At 58.4% G+C, this 19,412-nt stretch overlaps 8 protein-coding genes across 8 annotated transcripts; 4 read left to right on the top strand and 4 right to left on the bottom strand.

The window, feature by feature from the left end:
- Window positions 1-261: 261 nt before the first annotated feature.
- On the top strand, window positions 262-582 carry GGTG_00855 (hypothetical protein; the record flags this gene model as incomplete). Its single annotated transcript, XM_009218607.1, has 1 exon — window positions 262-582. One exon carries the CDS (start codon window positions 262-264, stop codon window positions 580-582), a length of 321 nt encoding a protein of 106 aa, XP_009216871.1.
- A 2-nt stretch (window positions 583-584) lies between these two features.
- On the top strand, window positions 585-4,670 carry GGTG_00853 (hypothetical protein). Its single transcript, XM_009218605.1, has 3 exons — window positions 585-1,389; window positions 1,501-2,254; window positions 2,350-4,670. The coding sequence occupies exons 1-3, from the start codon at window positions 1,192-1,194 to the stop codon at window positions 2,775-2,777; spliced, it is 1,380 nt and encodes a 459-aa protein (XP_009216869.1). The 5' UTR covers window positions 585-1,191; the 3' UTR covers window positions 2,778-4,670.
- GGTG_00854 (hypothetical protein) lies at window positions 2,199-4,076 on the bottom strand. The gene is made up of 2 exons (XM_009218606.1): window positions 3,932-4,076; window positions 2,199-3,848 (listed from the first exon to the last, which is right to left on the bottom strand). Exons 1-2 carry the CDS (start codon window positions 3,966-3,968, stop codon window positions 3,214-3,216), a joined length of 672 nt encoding a protein of 223 aa, XP_009216870.1. The 5' UTR covers window positions 3,969-4,076; the 3' UTR covers window positions 2,199-3,213.
- Window positions 4,168-6,109, bottom strand: GGTG_00852 (3,4-dihydroxy-2-butanone 4-phosphate synthase). Its single transcript, XM_009218604.1, has 2 exons — window positions 5,401-6,109; window positions 4,168-5,327 (listed from the first exon to the last, which is right to left on the bottom strand). Exons 1-2 carry the CDS (start codon window positions 5,462-5,464, stop codon window positions 4,693-4,695), a joined length of 699 nt encoding a protein of 232 aa, XP_009216868.1. The 5' UTR covers window positions 5,465-6,109; the 3' UTR covers window positions 4,168-4,692.
- A 176-nt stretch (window positions 6,110-6,285) lies between these two features.
- GGTG_00851 (hexaprenyldihydroxybenzoate methyltransferase) lies at window positions 6,286-8,002 on the top strand. Its single transcript, XM_009218603.1, has one exon. The coding sequence runs from the start codon at window positions 6,639-6,641 to the stop codon at window positions 7,686-7,688; it is 1,050 nt and encodes a 349-aa protein (XP_009216867.1). The 5' UTR covers window positions 6,286-6,638; the 3' UTR covers window positions 7,689-8,002.
- Window positions 7,738-12,988, bottom strand: GGTG_00850 (hypothetical protein). The gene is made up of 5 exons (XM_009218602.1): window positions 12,041-12,988; window positions 10,925-11,960; window positions 10,527-10,790; window positions 9,120-10,450; window positions 7,738-8,732 (listed from the first exon to the last, which is right to left on the bottom strand). The coding sequence occupies exons 2-5, from the start codon at window positions 11,038-11,040 to the stop codon at window positions 8,407-8,409; spliced, it is 2,037 nt and encodes a 678-aa protein (XP_009216866.1). The 5' UTR covers window positions 11,041-11,960; window positions 12,041-12,988; the 3' UTR covers window positions 7,738-8,406.
- A 68-nt stretch (window positions 12,989-13,056) lies between these two features.
- On the bottom strand, window positions 13,057-15,751 carry GGTG_00849 (PH domain-containing protein). The gene is made up of 3 exons (XM_009218601.1): window positions 15,056-15,751; window positions 14,843-14,968; window positions 13,057-14,770 (listed from the first exon to the last, which is right to left on the bottom strand). Exons 1-3 carry the CDS (start codon window positions 15,143-15,145, stop codon window positions 13,457-13,459), a joined length of 1,530 nt encoding a protein of 509 aa, XP_009216865.1. The 5' UTR covers window positions 15,146-15,751; the 3' UTR covers window positions 13,057-13,456.
- A 207-nt stretch (window positions 15,752-15,958) lies between these two features.
- GGTG_00848 (methionyl-tRNA synthetase) lies at window positions 15,959-19,104 on the top strand. Its single transcript, XM_009218600.1, has 8 exons — window positions 15,959-16,324; window positions 16,409-16,798; window positions 16,881-17,184; window positions 17,273-17,347; window positions 17,419-17,545; window positions 17,623-17,856; window positions 17,926-18,153; window positions 18,215-19,104. Exons 1-8 carry the CDS (start codon window positions 16,205-16,207, stop codon window positions 18,822-18,824), a joined length of 2,088 nt encoding a protein of 695 aa, XP_009216864.1. The 5' UTR covers window positions 15,959-16,204; the 3' UTR covers window positions 18,825-19,104.
- The last annotated feature ends 308 nt before the right edge of the window (window positions 19,105-19,412 follow it).

The raw sequence follows: 19,412 nt of genomic DNA, 5'->3' as shown, positions 1-19,412 counted from the left end.
GTCGCCTGTGCCGATCCGATCCTCTTTGTCGGCCCACCCACAAGAGCGCCTAGGTCCGAGCATTATGTCCGAAGGGTCTTTTGATCGTTGTTCGTGGGCTTATTCCTCCCCGGGTTTAGGGACCCTAAACCCCTCATGTACCTGCTATGCCACTATGCTTGGTCGGGCTGACAGGAGAATGTTTACGGTACATCAAAATACACACTGAGATGAGGGCAGGTGGTCGCCCACCAGGATAAGCCCGTCAGGTACACATCAATCATGGCTAGGATATGGTATCCATCGATTGGTTTCCCGTTTGAGTCACGGCATATCATGGCACCGGCTTTTGGTGCCAACCGTTACGGCATCTCACTGGCCCTGGTGGCTGTCCGGCAGTGTGTTCTGTGGATCGAAGCCGAGCCAAGAGACCGAGAGCCGACCGAGTTGCATGGTTGCAACCTAGAATTGTGCCGGATGGATCGCGCCTGGATTTCCGGTGCCCCGGATGTTGGCAGCACCGAGACGGGACGGAGTAATCATGGTCCGTTTCGAGAGATCGAAGTCTCTTGTAGAGCTGCAAGCCCGAACGGTCAGGTTTGATATTGATGCACCCCTAATTTGCTGGCACGTGGTTGGGAACCTAGGTCTCCAATGAAGGGGATCATCGGGTGTGAGAAAGATAGTGAGGGCTTCACCTAGAATTCCACTCTTTTCTCAGCAGGTGCCTGCCGGTGAGATGCAAGGAAGCGAAGCACCAGCACCAGCAGGCACTTCCAAAGTGTGGATATGGAGAGCACGCACGGGGCAGCTTGCCCCGCATTTGGCGGCGTTTGTTGCTCGACAGACATGACCTCAGCACGCAGCGGCTCCCGTGTGTGGCCGCCCGTCGAACAGCCAGCGCGCCAACATCAATCCCACTGCAGCCAATCGGTCAGCCTTCCCGGATTGCATTCGCCGACTTGGGCAGCAGCTTTCTGCCGGCACAAACACCCACGCTGACCGTCCACTCGGAGCTCATTCGGAACAGCCGTGACCTGGAGCTTTGGGGCCGTCCGCTCGTTGCCGCGACCCCGCCGACGGCTGCAACCGTCCGAGCGCTGAATCGGTTCTCGTTCCGCCGTCACCTGTCACTGGACCACCGCACCTCCTCACACCACAACCGCCCAACCACCGAATCACCAGCCAGCCCCCCCCTATCGAATCGGCATCATGGACCTGGCCTACGATCAAATTCTCGAAAAGTCCGTTTCCAAGGAAAACGAGACCACTCCCTGGGCCTCGGGCGAGAAGAAGCCCGAAGATGAGGAGCCCACCCTCAGCGCAGAGGTCCAGGATGCCTACCGCGCTTTCTCATCCAGCCCCTGGGGTGCCAGGATCGGTGGTTTCATCGGCACCGTCGCGAAGCAGGTATGATGCTCGTCAATAGGCCGCGCCCTCCTTCCAATATGGGGACCTTGATCCTCCTCAGGAGATGGTCCGCGCTTTGCACTTTGCTCACCGCCCGGTGCCGACTGACAGGGCGGGAACGTCTATCGCGAGGCCCAACACGTTGGCCAGGACGCCACCACGGGATTCTCGAGCCTTCGCGACGCCGTCATCAGCCGGACCCGGGGGCTCTCGCTGGTTGGGGGCGCCGAAGCACCACCTACCGAGGGTTCTTCGTCTGCCGCCGCCGGCTCCAAGGGCACCGATACGACCGCCGAAGCCGGCACGAGAGAGCTGACGACCGACGAAGCTCTCAAGGAGTCGGAGAATGTTCTGTCGAGGCTCAAAGTCGCCGCCGCTCAGCGGCTAAAGGACATACAGAAAGCCGAGGACGCCGCCGACGAGGCCCTGCTCAAGTTCGGCACCAATATCCGCGACTTCCTCCGCGAGTCCATCAGTATCGCCGGCCCAGGCGGTGAGGCGGCGAGCGGAAGCGCACGGGGCGGGGCCTCGGCAGACGGCGTCCTTTTTGAGAGCAAGGATGCGCAGGGCAAGCGCGTGATCCACACGTCTCGCTTCGACGCCCAGCTGCACGTCATCCATACCAACCCCGAGAGCTTCTCCAAGGACCCGGCCAGCGAGGAATACGCTGCCTGGTCTTCCTCCTTCGACATCGACAAAAAAACTACCGACATCGCGGCGGACCTGACCAAGTACCCGGAGCTGAGGACCACGATGGAGAAATTGGTGCCTGACCAGATCCCTTACCCGGACTTCTGGAAGCGCTACTACTTCCTCAGACACAGCATCGAGACGGCCGAGGCGAGGCGCAGGGACCTGCTAAAGGGCAAGTTGGCCCACATGCACCCATGGGCAGCAGAAGTGCTGGGCTATCTTTTTTTGTTATTGAACTTGAAGCTAACAGCTCACGGCGCATTACAGCTGCATCTGCTGAGGAAGAGGTTGGATGGGATGAGGACTCCGAGGATGATGACGAGGAGGATTCTAGTGAAGACGACTCGGACGACGAGACCACTACTTCGGCTGCTCCGTCTAAGCCAGCAGCAACGGAGACCAAGTCAGCAGCCTCAGGATCGGCAGTACCCGCAGCGGCGACACAGGAGCGGCCTGGATCGACCGACTCCTCGACGACGATCCAATCGCCGTCACAGCCGACGAAGCCTGCTGTGCGATCTTCCCTCAAGACTCCTACCGAGCACCGCAAGTCCAATGAGCTTGATGTCAAATCGCAGGCCGACAGCGAGGCTAGCTATGACGTTGTGGGTGCGACATCAGGCGTACCTAGCCAGGCGCCCAACAGCCCAAATGACAAGAAGGGTGAAGATAGTGACGAGGAGGACTGGGAGTGAGCCGTACAGTGGGAGCAGCCGGGTCTAATGTTGTGCATGCACTCTTAGAACGATGCTTCTCACTTTCGCAGCCAGCAAGAGGCACGGCAAGAAGCATCAGCCCCTTGCTTCACCGTTGGCGAGCGGGTCTCGTTTGGTGGGGGTGGATGTCGGTTGGTCGAAGCTTTCGGTTTGGAACATTCAGTGAACAATGGCTTCTTTTCTCGTCACCCCCTTCCGGGGGGTTATTCTGGAGCTTCTTCTCGTCCGTCATGTCCGTCCACGCACTCACTGCTTGCACGGATTGGGTATAATATGTTGGTGCTGCCGCCGTATACAAATGGTTGCCCATGCTACCAAGACGCCCTGTCGCAATCTAAGCTCGAGTTTGGTTGGCCTGAATATTCTTTTTCTTCGTTTATTCGCTTTTTGTTCTCTTTCTCTCTCGTGTCCCGGCTTATTTCTTCTTGCGCGTAACCTTTGTGAAGCCGTCCTCGTCGACCTCGGGCAGGGTCTTTTCGCGCTTCTCAGCGACGAGGGCGGGGGCCTCGTCGTCGTCGTCGTCATCGCCACCGTCCTCGCCATCGTCGTCGGTGTCGTCCCAGTCGGTGTCCTGGTCCTGGTCCTCTCCCTGCTTGAACATGGCCGAGACGGACTTGCCCTTGCGGGCCTGCCACCTCTCGGTCAGGGCGTCGACGTCGGCGAGCCGGCCGCGGCAGCACTGGGCCCAGAGGCCGACGATGCGCTCGGCCACGTCAAAGGCCGTGTCGTCCTGCACGGCCGTCTCGAACTCCTCGAGCATGATGTCGAGCAGCCGCTCCTCGACGTCCTGAACGAGGTCCTCGGGCGCGGGGAAGGGCGACCTCGCCTTTGCCGCGGCCGCGGCCGCGGCTGCCGGCGACGACTTGGTTGCCTCGTGGAACTTGACGACGTCGGGGATGGCGGGGAACAGCTCGGCCACGGCGCCGGCGGCCCAGTCGCGCTTGTCGGCCGAGTCGCCGCCGCCCATGTTGTTCTGCACCGCGAAGGACATGTCGTCCCACAGGTGCAGCGACATGGCGACGCCGCGCTCGAACGCGTTCTGGCACGCCTCTGTTGGTGGTGGGGGCGGGTGGTTGGTCAGATGCGCGCCATGGGGTATTAGCAAGGAAGGTGTTTGGTAGGTAGGCCCGTACCTGGGGACGGAGGCTGTGCGCTCGAACTTGACGCCATGTTTGCGAGCCGGGAGATCTACCCCGTAGCTACACTCGTTTTAGGTGGTTGTAGACGTAGGTGGGTAGGTAAGTTGGTGACTGGGGGGGCGGCGATGGCGGGCGTCCGGTCGCATCAATCAGGTCCTGTGGGGGGGCATTTTTTGCAGGACGGCGCAATATTTTGTTTCTCCCGCCAGAAATTTTGCGACAAGGTTCGTTGATAAGATAAGTGCGAAAGCCCCACCCAGCAGCATCACCACTCACAGCAGGGTCACGTCGCGGGGTGGAAGACAGAGGTCAGTTTATACAAAAGAAGAGGAACATACTGCAATTGGCAAAGTTTAGCAGAGGATATAGATCCTGTGATATGTGCGGGCAGATCCCTCTGGTGGCAATTGCCCAGGGATCTGTATAAAAGAAGACAAACTGATGGGAGATGGCGTTTCAAGGTCGCAAGGAAGCAAAAGGAAAAATATAGTATGTCTCCAGGCTAACCCGATATTTCACGCTCCATGCAAGCCTTGCGGCATGGCCTATCTGACTCTCACATATCGGCCCTATTGTTGCTGCTTTCTTTTCTTTTGGTTGTGTTGTGGAAACGCCGGCCAGTTGGTTTTCCCATTCTAGAAGCCCACAGAGAATCGCAGGAAGGGGAAGTTGGATGTATAGGAGGCAAGGGAGAGTGACGGATGTGTGATATCCAAGGAAAGAAAAAAAAGAGGCAAAAAGCACAAAGCACCAGCCTAGGACGAGCCATTGGTGGTGACGGTCCCCTCGGTCTTGTTCAGGTAGGCGATCATGTCCTCGATGGTGCAGACGCGGAGCCCCCACCTGCGCGCAAAGTCCACGCAGGCCTCGCCGCGCAGCATGCCGGGGGCCTCGCGCAGGGCGCGTCCGGCGACCTCCGCGCCGTCGTCGACGAGCTCACTGATGACGGCGGCGGGCCGCTTGCCGGCGAGGCGGCAGAGGTCGATGGCGGCCTCGGTGTGGCCCCTGCGGGCGCGGACGCCGCCCTCGTCGGCGCGGAGCGGGAACACGTGGCCCGGGCGGCGGAAGCTGGCGGCGGTCGAGGCCGGGTCGGCGAGCAGGCGGCAGGCCAGGGCGCGGTCCTGGGCGCTGATGCCCGTGGCGACCGAGGGGTCGCGCGCGTCGACCGAGATGGTGTAGGCGGTCCCGCGCACGTCCTCGGTGCGCTCCACCATCTGCGGCAGCGACAGCTGCTCGGTCCGGCCCGGGAGGATGGGCGCGCACACGAGCCCGGACGAGTGCCGCACCAAAAAGGCCATCTGCTCCGCCGTCACGTCCTCGGCGGCTATTGTCAGGTCCGCCTCGTTCTCGCGCGACGGGTCGTCGAGCACCACGACGAACTCGCCGTTCCCTGTGCACGTACGTTTTGGTGAGCGAGTTTTCTCTTCTTTTTTTTTTGATGGGGGATTTGGGTTCCTGCTCACTGTAGGCCTCGATCACATCTGGGATCGAGTCGAATTTGGACCTTGAAATTTCTGTTGACGGCATCTTGGTCTGGATGGCAGGCTTTGCTGTGATGCAAATATTTGATGCTGCTGCTGCTGCTGCTGCTTGCTGCTCAACCTTTTAGACTCCCGCCCTGGCCGAAATCTCTTGACTGGCCGGCGGCCCGCGGTTGCGCGTGCTGCGACTTACCGAATTGGGGATTTTGCAGGCGCCTCGGCTTAAACTCAGCACCGGCTTATGGTGTGACTCGGGGCCCTCGGCTCGGGGTTTGGGCCGATTGGTTCGAGATTGAGGACGGCGAGCTGGCCACTTGTTTTTGGAAATGGGTGCTTGACGTGGTGTATCCAGAAAGGTACTACCTGGGTGGCTCGGCTGTAGTGAGGTAATTGTACGGTTTTTCTCCCTTGCTGCCAACACAATCCTAAGAGCGCTGTCGGCGAGTCCGATGCAATGACTGGTCTTCAGGGGTCGCTTTTGGCAGAAGCAGACCGAAGCCTATGGGGCTAGAGCTAACTGAGATGGCGACTCGACGGGATGTCGGCGAATCGGGGAGCAATTGATATCACAAGCAAGTCAGGATCTGGAGCCGGAGCATTGGAGTAAACGTGAAGGTGCTGCTGATCCTTTCGTGATGCGGAAGTGTCTGCGTGTGGCGTTTTACATAGTATATGCACACTCAAGAGTCCAGTGCTGGAGGCAGGCATCTCATCACCGGTTTAGGATGGATTATGAAAGCGAGTATCCACTAGCTGACTGCCGCTGACAAACGCGCCCTGCAGCCGCGCAAAGATGAGTTCCATGCATGCGCACTTCAGCACATGAATACCCCGCCAGCCTAGTTGGTTTTTCTTCGCTGTGGACCCTGTAGACCCTGGCTCCTGGTTGAACAGTCCTGAGATCTTGTGAATGTCGGAAATGTGAACATGAGCTCCGAGTCCGGTCCGCGTAACGGAACCAGTTGCACCCCACAGTTTAGACTCCTCCCGTCAATTTTCGATTGGGCAATGCCCTCACGCCCCTTCTCTTTCAATATCATCACTGCTTGTGGGCACAGAGTATTCCCGTAACTGTGGTCTCTTGCTCGCTCACTTCACACTCGAACGATACTCTATCCTGTTGTCTGACAAGGCCAACTCACCAAAGGAAAAGGATGCCGAAATAGAAAAAAAAAGGGCAGTCAAAAGTTTACAGCGGCCCAGAAAGTGGGTCTGTAAAAATGACGTCCACCCCTAGAGTCGGCCATGCTGCCGCGCGGCTTCTCAGTTTGGCAGCTCCGCGCGCTCGGCCTAGTTCCGCCTGTGGCAGCCAGCCACACCATGGGAGAGGCCCCGCGCCGCCGGCTCCCTCGTCATTGCTATCACCACTACCGCGGCCATGCCCACACCCCTATTCAACCGAGGCCGGCTCATGTGGCAGCGGCAACGCCCCCCAACATTTCAGCACCGTCAACCAGTCCGAGATATCGCACTTTGACGCACTGGCCTCGACCTGGTGGGACAAGCAGGGCCCCTCGCGGCTGCTGCACCTGATGAACCCGCTGCGCCACGACTTCATCCACGACTGTCACGCCTCGGAGCCGCCGCCGCCGCCGCCGCCGCCGCCTGCTGCCCGCGCCGGCGGCCTGAGGTACCTCGACGTCGGCTGCGGCGGCGGCATCTTCGCCGAGTCGGCCGCCCGCCTGCCGTCCGTCGCCTCCGTCACCGCCCTCGACGCCTCGGCCGAGGTCATCGCCGTCGCCCGCAAGCACCTGACCCGCGAGACCCCGGCCGTCCAGCGCAAGCTCACGTACCTGCACTCCCCGGTCGAGGCGCTGGACGTCGGCGGCGGCGGCGGGGGCGACCAGTCGGCATCGGCGGCGAGCGACGGCAGGTTCGACGTGGTGACGACGTTCGAGGTGGTCGAGCACGTGGAGAACCCTTCGGCCTTCCTCGAGCGCTGCGGCGCCCTGGTCCGCCCGGGCGGCTGGCTCGTGCTCAGCACCATGGCCCGCACCTGGGCCTCGTGGGCTGTCACCATCGTCGCCGCTGAGCGCGTGCTCGGCATCGTGCCCAGGGGCACCCACAACTGGGACAAGTACCTCGACGCCCACGAGCTGCGGCGCTGGTTCGACTCGCGCCCCGCCGCTGAGGGCTGGGCCGGCCTCGGCAGCTTCTCGCGCTGCCAGGGCGTCGTATACGTCCCGGGCCTGGGCTGGAAGGCCGTCCCGGGGTCCGAGAAGGTCGGAAACTACTTCTTTGGCGCCAGGAAGAGTCCTGACGCCAGCTAAGCTGAAATGGGGGGTACCGCCTATCTGTATGATAAGACCGTCTGTGTAGTGCGCTCTGTAGAAGCCAGGGCACCGGCCTCGAAGCTGGATTGCTTTGATGGGAATTCCCCTCGACACAATGCATGTGTCTCTCAAATTGAAAGAGGGTTGCAGGAGAATAGCTATAACTTGTTGAAAATGGCCACAGCAGAATCACGTCTGCGAGGCGTCCTGGAGCCAGAGTAGGGCCCTAACTATTGTATGAGAAACAAAGGATACATGAATAGGCAATAAAGACAAGTTCACGAATAAGAAGCAAAAGGAAATACAAAAAGGAGGAGAAACATGATACAAGACCATTCAGCGTTATTATTGCAACCCAGTCCTCCACCTGGTCGTCATAAACCTTGATATTCCACGAATCCAGAGCGCTGCGCCGTACTCCACGAGCCGAGAAAGGAACGCCCTGAAAGTTACACGCGAGTGTCCGTCCTGTTTCCCATCAAAGAGAGCTGTCGTCGATATCCTGTTGTCGTTACATGAGTTTCCGTCATCACATCGTTCGCATGGCCGGCGTTGCAAGAGGTAGAAAAGGATGAACGAATGAAAAAAAGAAGGAAAACACGGTAAGATACGCAAGTAATAATAAAAGGCAGAGAATGAACGGATCGAAATGGATAAACAAAGAAGAAGCGTGTAAAAGGATTCATCGTTTTCGCTGGCGATAGGCATGCCAATCTCAAGTCCTCGCGTAGCCCGAGCGACGTCCGTCCGCGGCCGCGGGCGAGAAGAAGGCCGGCAGCTCGGCGACGAGGTCGTAGTGGCGCTTATCGGATCTCGCGTGCTCGCCCCTGGCGGCGCAGAGGTCCAGGACGGCTAGGTACGCGTCTGCGGCCTGCCTCGCGCTCGGGTCCGGCGGCGCGTAGCGGAGCGACGCTGCCGCGGCCCTCAGCAGCCTCGCCCAGCCGTCGAGGAACTTCGCTGACAGAAGCCTCAGGGCCTCGTCGTGGAGGCGCCGCGTCGGGCACGGCGGCTTGGGCATGAGTTGTTCGAGCGCCCACAGATCTAGATGCCGCAGGGGATATGGGACCCAAAGTCAGAAGGGGGCCTTTTGTGCTATTCCAAAATCATTTCCGACTGTGTCGGTTGGGAACACATTCCAAGGCTGGGGCAGAGGGCAGAGGGCATGTTTATCGAACATATCATCATATTGGAATGTGGCGTATCCCAAAGGGTTGCCAGCGGGATGGAAGGGCTTCAAGGATATCTCGACCAGAGCAAATAGATTCCCAAAAAGACGTGTGGCCGACGTGTGGATGTGACCAAAAAGTGGCATATGTGAACCACGAGGCGTGGGGAGGGGGTTTCCAAGATTCCAAAAACCAAATCCGGGAAAAAGGCACAACAATACCAAGAGGGATTGGGGGAGGGAATACGAGGAGAAGGACCTACATTCTTTGGCTGTTTCCCAAGAGTCCAGATCACAGGCCAAGATCCAAATCGCCGCGCCCAACGGCACGCCCGGCGCGACCTGGCATTGCAAACTATCCAGCCGAGGGCGGCCGTAGTGGTCGCGGCTTGTCCGCTCGTCGCCGCCATCGCCGCCCTGGCTGATCGAGACCAGGAACCTCAGCTCCGCAGGGAAGGTCTCGCGAAATGGCGCGGGGACGAGGGCGCTGGTGTCCGCCCGCGCCGCCACGAGCCGCATCGACAGCTCCAGGAACCCCTCGTCCGCGCCCCACTGCGCCACAAAGGCCACGAGCGAGGACGGGTCGGTGCTGCTGCTGCTGCTGCCGGCGCGGCGGACGCCGTGCCGCCGCTCAGTCAGTGCGCGGATGACCTGCCGCTGCCGGGTGAGTATCACCTCGTGCGGGCGGGCGGATATGGCGTAGTCGAGCGCCGTCAGCCCCTGGGCGTCGGGCGCGGCCGCGTCGGCCAGCCCGGCGAGCCGGCGGGTGAAGTCGTACAGGCGGCCGAACGCCTCCGTCTCCGTCGCCGGGCGGTTGAGGAGGCACGATAACACGGGCGTGTCGCCCAGGGGCGAGTCCGGGTGCGCGCCGGCCTCGAGGAGCGCGCATAGGCACTCGGTGGCCCGCTGCCAGCCGTCCGGCTGCACGCTGCCGTACGCGGTCTTGGAGCCGACCAGGCGGTCGACTATGGTCGCCATGATGACGCCGAGCCCGGCGCTGGGGACAGTGCGTTCCGGCGGGCCCTGCAGCCCCAGGGGCCGGAGTTGGGCAAACGCAATGTCGAATGGCGACTCTCCCAGGCTGTTCCGGATATTGACGTCGGTCTTGCACATGAGCTCCTGGGCCGTCGCGAGCAGCTTTTCCTCCCGCCACCACCCGGGCTCCCTAAAGAGGCAATGTAGGGGGATATTGCCGTCGAGGTCTGGCATGTTGGCAATGCCTGGCGCAAGCAGGAGCCGGGGCAGCACGGCCGAGGATCGGTGGCTGACTGCAAAGTGCAAAGCTGTGTCTCCGTTGGCGGCGGGGTCGGTGAGGGCGACGTATGTGGAAGACTGCGAGTAGCTGTCTAGTACCTGGCAGAGCATGGTTTCGTTGTCGTGCCGTATAGCGTTGAGCAGAGCTATGTTTGCGTCACTATAGCTGAGGTGAGGCGAAGGGAACGCTGCACTTCGGGGCGAGTAGCTGCTCTGTAAGCTCCCCCCGACGTAGTATAGGCCAGAGTCACTCCCGTACGCGGTCTTGTAGTTGCTGCATGGGTCGTCGTTGAGGTCGCTTAGCGCAGGGCGGCATGGATCCTCAAATTTGATAGGAGGGCTAGATGTACTTTGTGTCAGCTATGGTCTCGCCCCGACGGGAACTTCCACAGCCTCATGTTCTTCTCTGGGCCTACCTCGGAAGCCCGGAGCTGTCGGGTGAGAGGTAATTGGGACATCGGATGTACGGGCTCGCCGGGGGGATGGTTGAGAGAGTTGGCATGGACATGTTTCTTAGCACGTTCGTCCGGGAGATGGATCTCGGCAAGTCCGGGGATGGAGGGGAAGGCGATGTCTTCTCCGGACGAGGCTGCGCCAAATAAGTGGCTACAGAGTGCCGGCGTCTGGCATTGTATTTGTGCAGGCCCCATTTACCGAACCGGGTCCGATACGCACGAATTCTAAGACGAGGTTAGTGTCCACGATGGTGTTTGTGAAGGTACGAGTTATACTGATGAGGGATGGAGACCTGCGAGGAATGCGAAGGAGGAAAGGATCTGATGAGGATCCTGCAACAACGGATGGTCAAACTCACGATGCCTCAAAGTTGAATCTCTCCCGCATTATCGCCTGCACTTCATGCAGGGGTCGGTTTTCCGCCTTATATAGGGCGACAATGGCAGGCTTGTGCTTATCCCACGTCTTCGTCATGGTCACGTCGTGGGGACTAGAGCCGTATCGATCCAAGGCAAGACGGGTGAAAGGAGGTTACGGGCCGAGCCATAGGGTAAGAGAAGAGATGCAAGGGCTGAGGCTCGGGTTTATAACGTGGCAGAGGCAAGCGGGCGGGGAGGGGCCCTTCGTGGAGGAGGTGAAAGGTCGCCTGGCAGCAGTCTCCAGGGATCTAGAGGAGAATGCCGGCAAGGAGGGGTGGTATGAGGTGAAAACGCCCGGTTCTTTACATTACCTCGTAGGCCTGACTTCTGGCTGCCGGGGAACCTGCCCCGCGAAGGTTGGGCGAACTGGCTATGCCTCAGCGAATATCTTTCCCGGAGACTCGATCTTGGTAAGGCTACCAATGGGCTCTAGGTGGGGGCATCTATACTCGGAAGCCATTGGGGATTTGTTTCACGCTAGGGACAGAAGGGATCGGCGCAGGTGACGAGGCTCCGTGCTCCCGCGAACCGCTTCACTTCCCAAGCCGGCACCGGGGCGGCGGATAAAATGGGGCTCGTGACCCTTGTCAACGGCGGCGCAGCCAAAAGACCCCGACTGCGATCTACCATCAGGAGGAGAGGGTATCGCTTGACGCTGCAACCCGAGCGCATTTCCTTTGTTGCCCCGGGCATTAGACAGCATATCGGCTGGCGCGTGCGGGAAAGGACAGGCGGGATTTTGGGGAGGGAACGAGGGGGGTACCGGCAAGGCAGCCTGCCCTGGGGGGCTGTGCTATCGAAGAAATCGGGCGAATGCAAGCCCCCTGCTCCCGCGTACGGCCCTCGACCAATGCAGAGCGGCAGCGTGTCGAAGGAAAGAGGTCCGCCGAAAAGAGGCAACGCGGCCGGGTGCAGGCCTTGGGTGGTGTGTCCATTGCCTGGTGGTTCGCATTTCGTGCGACGCAAATGGTAAGGCTGAGGTCTGGGCAGTCAGCACATGTACTAACATGTACCCCGGACGCATCCCGCCAGCCAAAGAGACAAGTCAGGCACACCGATTGGCTCACAAACTTCACGCTCGACTAGCGAGTGGGGTGTGACCTTCCACTGCTGCGGCATGCTCCCATCTGGCCCTCCCATCGTGGGTTCACGGCAGTATACTCGAGGAACTCCCGCGGGAAGTTCCCGGAGCCCCTTCCATCGCCCATCGGCCGCCTTCCCTGGGTACCTGGGTTGGTAGGTTCGTAGCCTTGGCAACGAGCCCGATCCCCCGGTTGGGTAGCACTATACCATCTGTCAGCTCAGCAACCTCACCTTGGTGGTTTTGCTTTGGTCGAAAGCCGAGGAACCAAAGGAAGAAGAAACAGCATCAGCATTGGTGTTGTGAATCCCATATACTGGTCTTGTCCACGTTGTTTCGAGAGTACTGGCTTTGGCGTAAAAAGAGAGCAAAAAAAAGCCTGCGGTAATCAAACATGAGCCTCAAAAGACAGCGTGTCATCCTGAGCGAATGTGCTGTTATTGCTGGTCCCCCTGGGACATTGCGTCGAAAATTCCTCGGCGGCGCCGAGCCGGTAATCATATTTTATGAATGAAAAGCCCTCGAGCCCTCGAGTCCTCGACTTGATGAAAGTGGGCAGTATTGATTGGAACGGATCGCGGGTAGGAAAGTCGGGCTGGTTTCTGGGCGTACTTCTGGTGTGGCCTGCCACCTGGCAGCATATCTCCTCCGACGATTCCGATCCGCTCTGGGACGTTATCTCGGCCACGTCCGAGAGCTGGCCCTGCTCCCATCAGTGCCCGGAACATGTATGACGGTGACGATTCAGCGATATCAGCATTTGTGTAGGATGGGTCTCGCCGACGCCCGAGGTGCACCGGTCAGATTATATAGCCACTGTGTGCTGGCATTCTCAAGCGTTACTACCCGATGGGGCCCAACGAGACACGGTGTCTGGCCCTTTCTCTCATGTATCCAGGCGTGGAAGGGTGTGTAGGTGTGTGTGTGCCTCTGGCTGGGCGGGTGGGTGGGTGGCCATGTGGGTTATACTCACGGCAACTTGCATACAGTGGCACAGTCACCTAATGGATCAAGATTGGAGGGCGCGGGTAGTAGCAATGACGGTGGTATGATCAAACAAGCTAGAACTAGGACGGATGCTAGTTGAGAAGCGAATCGGATTGCAGGCAGTAGGAAATAAAAGACATGCTCGGGCGAAGGCGCCTGCATAGGACGGGCCTGAGAGCGCCGGGCCATCGAGGTCACCGGCCCACCATGAGTACTTGATAAATCTGTGCGCGAACGCCGCACCCAACTTATGCCAGCCCGCCTCACTTCTCCGGTGACGATCTGCCACATCACTCGTCGTGATGCGTGCTCCGGGAGCCTTGATTCTTCAGTGGCTACTGGCTGCCGTTCCAGGCCGCAAGCCTCACGGTTCGCTGGGGACTTGTCATGATGGCTGCAACGATCAAGCCTTGGCCGGCTTTGCCTGATCCGTTACCAGTGGCTTTTCAGCGCCCGCAGAAGCAGTGGCCGGTGTAGTCGGAGACACGGCGGTTTCAGGGGACGTAGAGTTCGACGTGTCCTTGGCCGAGCTTGGCGAGATGACTGACGGGCTCGTCACTGGCTCGGTTCTGGTCACGCCGGCTTCCTGAGCCTTCTGGTCGGTAGCTAGCGGGGCGAGTTGCGGTGTAGCCCCCGAAGTACCATCAACTTGAGCGCTAGGCGACGCAGCGGCGCCCACTTCGGTGTTAACACGCTTTACCCCTGTAGCCCCAGCTACGTTCTTGATCACCTCAAACCACTTCTCGGCATCGGCAGCGCTGTGGGCCTTGAAAGACAGTTCGGCGTTCCCCACAAGCCTGCTGCTGAAACCCTTGGCTTGGTCTTTGCCCTTGATGTTGAACTTGTCTCCATTAGGCGTACCAATGACAGCATCGGGCAGGTATATGCTCAGCTCGGGCACGGGGTCCTTGCGCAAGAAGTCTGACTCCTTGAACTCGTGCAGGAACTTGGACGGAGTCACGACGTAGTAACCCGTCTGGTGACCCCATGAGAGCTTGTTGCGCGACTTGCGCTCCAGCGACCCTTCGATCAGGGGCTGGGTGCTGCTGTGGTCCTGATTGGCGAATGTGACGCTATCGACAGAGCGTGGGTCGTCATTAGGATTGACCAGACGGTCCTGGTTGCGGGCCACAAAGCCCTTCCACTCGAATTCAGGCGGGATACGTTGGCAAGCGCCAAGCATATCAGCATAGAGAGCCCCCATCTTCTCCGCTTGGCCGCCAGCGAACTGGTTGAAGACCTCCATGGCCTGCTGCATGACCTGCACAACGTGTGTCTCGAAGGCCAGGAAGTTGTTCTGGACCGCGATGAGGTCGTTTCGGTGGTTATTCTCCTCCATAACCTGCTTGTTAAGCCGGTGCATGACGCCGCGGTGAATGACGAACGGGTCGTGTGCGGGATCCAACTTGCCACCCGTGGACTCGAACCCGGCCGTCTGCTGGCCTAGTAGCTCGATGTGCTTCTGTGTGATGTTGCGCGCCTTCTCGACCTCCTTGGCGCTCTTCTGGGCGCCCTGAGACAGCTCCTTGGACTTGTGTTTGATCTCCTTGTGCAGCCTCTCGAGGATGGGTAGCACTGTTCCCTTAATAGAGTGCTCCGTCTCGATGTTGCTGTTGACCATGGCCTCGGTGTTGACTCGCATATTCTCGAAAAAGCCGGCCACGCCGCCGAGGCTCTGGTCAAAATGATGGCCCTCTTTCAGGGGCTTGTGGATGGTCTATCGCGCAGGGTCCGGATATCGTCAGTAAACCGCCACTAGACCAATTCAAGTTGGAAGAGGTCAACAAACCTTGAGGATTTTCTCGTATTCTCTAGCCTGCGCCTTATGCACTTTCTCAACTGCCGTCATGAACTCCTCCAGGTAGCCGACAGCATGTTTCCACGATTGCAGCCTTTCGGCCAGGAGGGTGGCGGTCTAAAAGTCACATCAGCGTCAGTTTGAGGTGCTGTGTTGGGAGATGGATGATAAAAAAAAAAAAAACCAAGGGTGGGAGGAACTTACGCCGGAGGGATCCGTCTCCGGAACAGCTTCGTCGTTGGCATCGCTGAGCGCTGTCGGCTGCCGCGACACTGGACTCGTGGGTGCTGCCATCGCGAACAGAAAGTAGTGTAGTTCAAAGGGGCTTTTCGTCTGTATGAGGGTTGAATCTCTTCGGATTGATGAACAGGACAAATATACAGACAATCGACGAGCTTTCTGATTTGGGTCGAGTGGTGCTTGTATGTATGGGTTGAGCAGGGAACAAGCCTGGTGCCGGGGGCGAATTGGCGGATAATCGTGGATGTCGAGTCTGTATGGAAACAATATGAGACAATGTCGTGACTACAGCCGGCTGGGCAGCCTCCTACGTCAGATATTCCGGCGGCTCAGCTGAGACAGAGAAAGAAACAAGCCGTGAGAGGGGCGGAAGGGAGCAGGAAAAAAGAAGAAGCCGCGGGGAGAGGTTGAGCGAATCCCTGTTGTGACCATGTGGGTGTGGGTGTGGTGGGTGCTGGTTGCGAGGGGACAGCTCAGCCAAGGTGGGCGGAGACCTCAGACAAGGTGGGAGAAAAAATGGGTAATTGGAGAATTTTTTAAGCTTCCACCTTGTTTGAGGTGTTCGCCCACCTCGAGTGGGCTGCCTCGCTGCTAGGTTAAATTCTGTCTTTGGAGTCTCCCGCTAAAGTCATGATGCAAGAACATCTTGTCACGCATGCGTAGTAGCCACAGCTAAACCACCAGAGGAAGAAGGCGGCGGCGATGCGCTGCTGCCTCTTTGAGAAGGCGGCTGCATGACGTCAACTCCGCTTTCCCTCAAAACCCACTCGCGATGTGGGCGATTGGCCAGAAAGCTCAGGATGGCTGGAACGAAGACCTAGACCCACCCCCTGACTGAACCCTTTCTTCGGGTCGGATATGCCCCTCCTCGTGCCAGTGCATCCGTGCGCCAGACCAAACTCAATGGGAGCTGTGCCCCTCAATTGAAGTCTCGTGATTTGACTCACTGTAAAGAACTCGAGGTACAACGGTTAGATACCAAATTCCAAGTCTTTGACCGCAGAGCGCGTGGCACCAGGCACAACTGGTACGGCAGACTGCACGCGAGAGGAGCAAACACCAAACACCGCGAGCAAAACGCACTAGAGGGGCATATCCAAGCGCAGAGTAGCCATGGCTACCAAAGGCGAGCCCATCCTCCCGCTGCCGGGCAAGGAGAACATCCTGGTCACCAGCGCGTTGCCCTATGTCAACAACGTGCCTCACCTGGGCAACATCATTGGTAGTGTGCTCGTATGTCACCTTGCTCATTCACCCGTCACATTCCGGCACCCCGCCCATGAACTGCCCTGCTTACGAGGACACGCCTCTTGAAAGTCCGCCGACGTGTTTGCGCGCTTCTGCCGCGCACGAGGCCTGCAGACGCTCTACGTCTGCGGCTCTGACGAGTACGGCACCGCAACCGAGACGAAGGCGCTCGAGGAGGGCGTAGACCCGGCCACGCTTTGCGCCAAGTATCACGCCATTCACAAGGACATCTACGACTGGTTCAGAATCGAGTTCGACGTCTTTGGTCGCACTCCCACGGACGAGCACACCCTGATTGTCCAGGACATCTTCACCAAGCTGTGGAACAATGGCTTCATTGAGCAGCAGGAGACCACCCAGGCCTTTTGCGCCGTCCCTGCCCACAACACCTTTCTTGCCGACCGCTTTGTCGAGGGCGAGTGCAGTATCTGCCACTACACGGGTGCCCGTGGCGACCAGGTATGCTCATTCAGCTCGTTAGACGAGTCGGCCTTAGTGTCAACGGACACCTCCAGCTTCTAACCGCGTTGGCCTCTATCAGTGCGACAGCTGTGGAAACCTCCTTGACCCTATGGAACCGGACAAGGATGGCTCTGCCCCCGATGACGCTAAAGCTACAGGCTGGCTTCTGAACCCCCGATGCAAAGTCGACGGCTCGACCCCAGAAAAGCGCAGGACGAGACATCTCTTCATCCGCCTTGACGAGCTTCAGAACGAGATTTTGCCATGGCTAGCCAAGGTTGAGGGGGGATGGAGCTCCAACTGCGTTGCCATCACCAGATCGTGGATCGACAAGGGGCTCAAGCCCCGTGGGATCAGCCGGGACCTTCGGTGGGGAGTGCCAAGTATGTGCTTCCTTGGGGCCTTTGATGTTGATTTAAACGCTGGATGTCCAATAGAGTGGCTTGCTGACTGACAACCCCACCACCGTAGTCCCCAAGGGCCTCGATGGCCTGTCCGACGAAGAGTATGCTTGCAAGGTGTTTTACGTCTGGTTTGATGCTTGCAGTGAGTACCCAATCCTCTTTGGCGATCCCCTGCCTCAAAAGTCACCCGCTAACAGGGAGTTGCCAATCTAGTTGGTTACCCTTCCATCACCAAAACATATACCGACGCTGGCAACCTCGCTGGAAAGAACTGGGAGAAGTGGTGGAAGAACCCTGATGAAGTGACGTTGTTCCAGTTCATGGGGAAGGACAATGTCCCGTAAGCACTCACACTTCCAAGCCACAGCATATATCTTGTGACAATTCTCGAATGGGCTGATTCTCACTGTTTCCCAGATTCCACACCATCATATTCCCGGCCTCCCAACTCGGTACCAAAGACAACTGGACCAAAGTCAACCACCTGTCCACCTCGGAATACCTCAACTACGAGGGTGGCAAGTTCAGCAAGTCCAAGGGGGTTGGCGTTTTTGGAAACACCGCACGGGACACTGGTATCGATCCTGATGTCTGGCGGTATTATCTGCTGTCGCGACGTCCCGAGAGCAGCGATGCCGAGTTCAAGTGGGAGTATGTCAGCACATGAATTGGACTCACCTGTGACTCTCTCGGCCTGCTAATTACATATATGTCCTCCAGGGAGTTTATTGACGGCAATAATAACGACCTCCTCAAGAACCTAGGCAACTTGGTTCAGAGAGTTGTCAAGTTCTGTCATGCCAAGATGGGCGCTGTGATCCCGCCGCAGTCCAAATCCACGGTGGAGACCTTTGAGCAGCACAAAGCGGAGGTGAACAAGCTGCTCCAGGAGTACATCGCCAATGTCAAGGGGACCAAGCTGAGAGCAGGTCTTGCCACGGCCCTAAGGTGCGCATAAGCCGAACCCCCCACTGCTAGAGACCAATGATGCTGATCGGATTCTCAACAGTGTGTCGGCCCTGGGAAATAAACTGCTGCAAGATCACAAGCTAGGCAACCAACTTGTGGATGAGAACCTTGATCTTGCCAATGGCCTCATCGCTCTCGCTCTCGAGCACCTCCATCTCCTAGCAAGCCTGATATCCCCTTATCTGCCTGGAACAGCGCGGTCAATCATGAGGCAGATAGGTGCAGTCTCTGCGGGGGAGACGGTTCTGGATTCGTCCTTCATCATCCCTGACGTCTGGAACGCAGACATGCTTGAGGCGGGCAAGCCCATCGGAGAGCCTGAGAGGCCATTTTCGGTGATTCCCGCGTCAAAGTTGGAGGAGTGGCGTGAGGCTTTCGGAGGAGAGGAGCTGCGGAAGCAGAAGGCGATCGAGGCGGAGAAGGCTGCCGCCAAGAAGGCCGCAAAAGAGAAGGAAAAGGAGAAGAAGCGCCTCAAGAAGGAGGCGCAGAAGGCTGCCGCCGCCACCTCCTCTGGCCCCGGGCCCACCCCCACTGCTCTCCCACTCAGGCCGGCAAGTGCAGTTAATTCGGCAGCCGTAGCGCCGGCTCCGAGCGCACCAGCTAAGGAGGTGACGTCGGCTCAGCTCGAGAAGGCAGTAGAGAAGTCGTAGGGGCCCCCTGTTGTTGATACTCAGCAGTTTCGCGACTCCGCAAAATGCGAAAGTTTGGTGTCGTGGGCTAGAGGATGGTGTCAGGTGTTTCAAAATTTCATGTAACAAGGTTTCATGGCGCAAAGTGGTGCTTTAGTTTTCATAACCTGGCTGGGTTGGCTGAGGAATGTGAGTTGCTGCGAATGTAAAAGAAGCAAATGTGGACGAGGCTAGATAAGTACTAGGTAGCTAGGTGACTGCATTTTCGGCTCGCTTTTCACATCTTGCCCGTTTGACCGTGACGAGATACACCTGTTCCAAGCTTACAAGTCGTGGAGTGATTTCATCTGGGAAGGGTGAACCATGTCACAAAGCAATGCTTGTGGGATTCCGTGATGAAAAGATAGCTCGAGTTGTATCAAGGCGAGATGAAAATATTCTCATATTTCTAGAGATAAAAAGCCCATGACCGGTGAGGGGATATGATGCGATGACGTCGGTGCTGTGAACCAAGCGTTCGTCCATGAATGCAAGGGGGTCGTTCTATAATGTAGAATCCGTGCGTGTGTTTGTGAGGGTTGCTCAGCCAAACCGATGCGCCTGAAACCC

This window comes from Gaeumannomyces tritici, assembly GCF_000145635.1.
Source record: "Gaeumannomyces tritici R3-111a-1 unplaced genomic scaffold supercont2.1, whole genome shotgun sequence".
Lineage (NCBI taxonomy): Eukaryota > Fungi > Ascomycota > Sordariomycetes > Magnaporthales > Magnaporthaceae > Gaeumannomyces > Gaeumannomyces tritici.
This window is presented reverse-complemented; position numbering and strand designations above follow the sequence as displayed.

Coding starts and splice junctions, on each gene's coding strand:
- GGTG_00852 (XM_009218604.1), bottom strand. CDS start 5,464: ATGCCGTCAACAGAAATTTCAAGGTCCAAATTCGACTCGATCCCAGAT. Junction 5,328..5,400: donor AGATGTGATCGAGGCCTACA/GTGAGCAGGAAC, acceptor GTACGTGCACAG/GGAACGGCGAGTTCGTCGTG.
- GGTG_00849 (XM_009218601.1), bottom strand. CDS start 15,145: ATGGCAGCACCCACGAGTCCAGTGTCGCGGCAGCCGACAGCGCTCAGC. Junction 14,969..15,055: donor CGGAGACGGATCCCTCCGGC/GTAAGTTCCTCC, acceptor TGTGACTTTTAG/ACCGCCACCCTCCTGGCCGA. Junction 14,771..14,842: donor AATACGAGAAAATCCTCAAG/GTTTGTTGACCT, acceptor CCTGCGCGATAG/ACCATCCACAAGCCCCTGAA.
- GGTG_00853 (XM_009218605.1), top strand. CDS start 1,192: ATGGACCTGGCCTACGATCAAATTCTCGAAAAGTCCGTTTCCAAGGAA. Junction 1,390..1,500: donor TCGGCACCGTCGCGAAGCAG/GTATGATGCTCG, acceptor GCCGACTGACAG/GGCGGGAACGTCTATCGCGA. Junction 2,255..2,349: donor GCGCAGGGACCTGCTAAAGG/GCAAGTTGGCCC, acceptor GGCGCATTACAG/CTGCATCTGCTGAGGAAGAG.
- GGTG_00854 (XM_009218606.1), bottom strand. CDS start 3,968: ATGGCGTCAAGTTCGAGCGCACAGCCTCCGTCCCCAG. Junction 3,849..3,931: donor CGCACAGCCTCCGTCCCCAG/GTACGGGCCTAC, acceptor CACCACCAACAG/AGGCGTGCCAGAACGCGTTC.
- GGTG_00851 (XM_009218603.1), top strand. CDS start 6,639: ATGACGTCCACCCCTAGAGTCGGCCATGCTGCCGCGCGGCTTCTCAGT.
- GGTG_00848 (XM_009218600.1), top strand. CDS start 16,205: ATGGCTACCAAAGGCGAGCCCATCCTCCCGCTGCCGGGCAAGGAGAAC. Junction 16,799..16,880: donor CGGGTGCCCGTGGCGACCAG/GTATGCTCATTC, acceptor GGCCTCTATCAG/TGCGACAGCTGTGGAAACCT. Junction 17,546..17,622: donor ATGGGGAAGGACAATGTCCC/GTAAGCACTCAC, acceptor ACTGTTTCCCAG/ATTCCACACCATCATATTCC.
- GGTG_00850 (XM_009218602.1), bottom strand. CDS start 11,040: ATGACGAAGACGTGGGATAAGCACAAGCCTGCCATTGTCGCCCTATAT. Junction 10,791..10,924: donor AGATTCAACTTTGAGGCATC/GTGAGTTTGACC, acceptor ACCTCGTCTTAG/AATTCGTGCGTATCGGACCC. Junction 10,451..10,526: donor GACAGCTCCGGGCTTCCGAG/GTAGGCCCAGAG, acceptor AAGTACATCTAG/CCCTCCTATCAAATTTGAGG.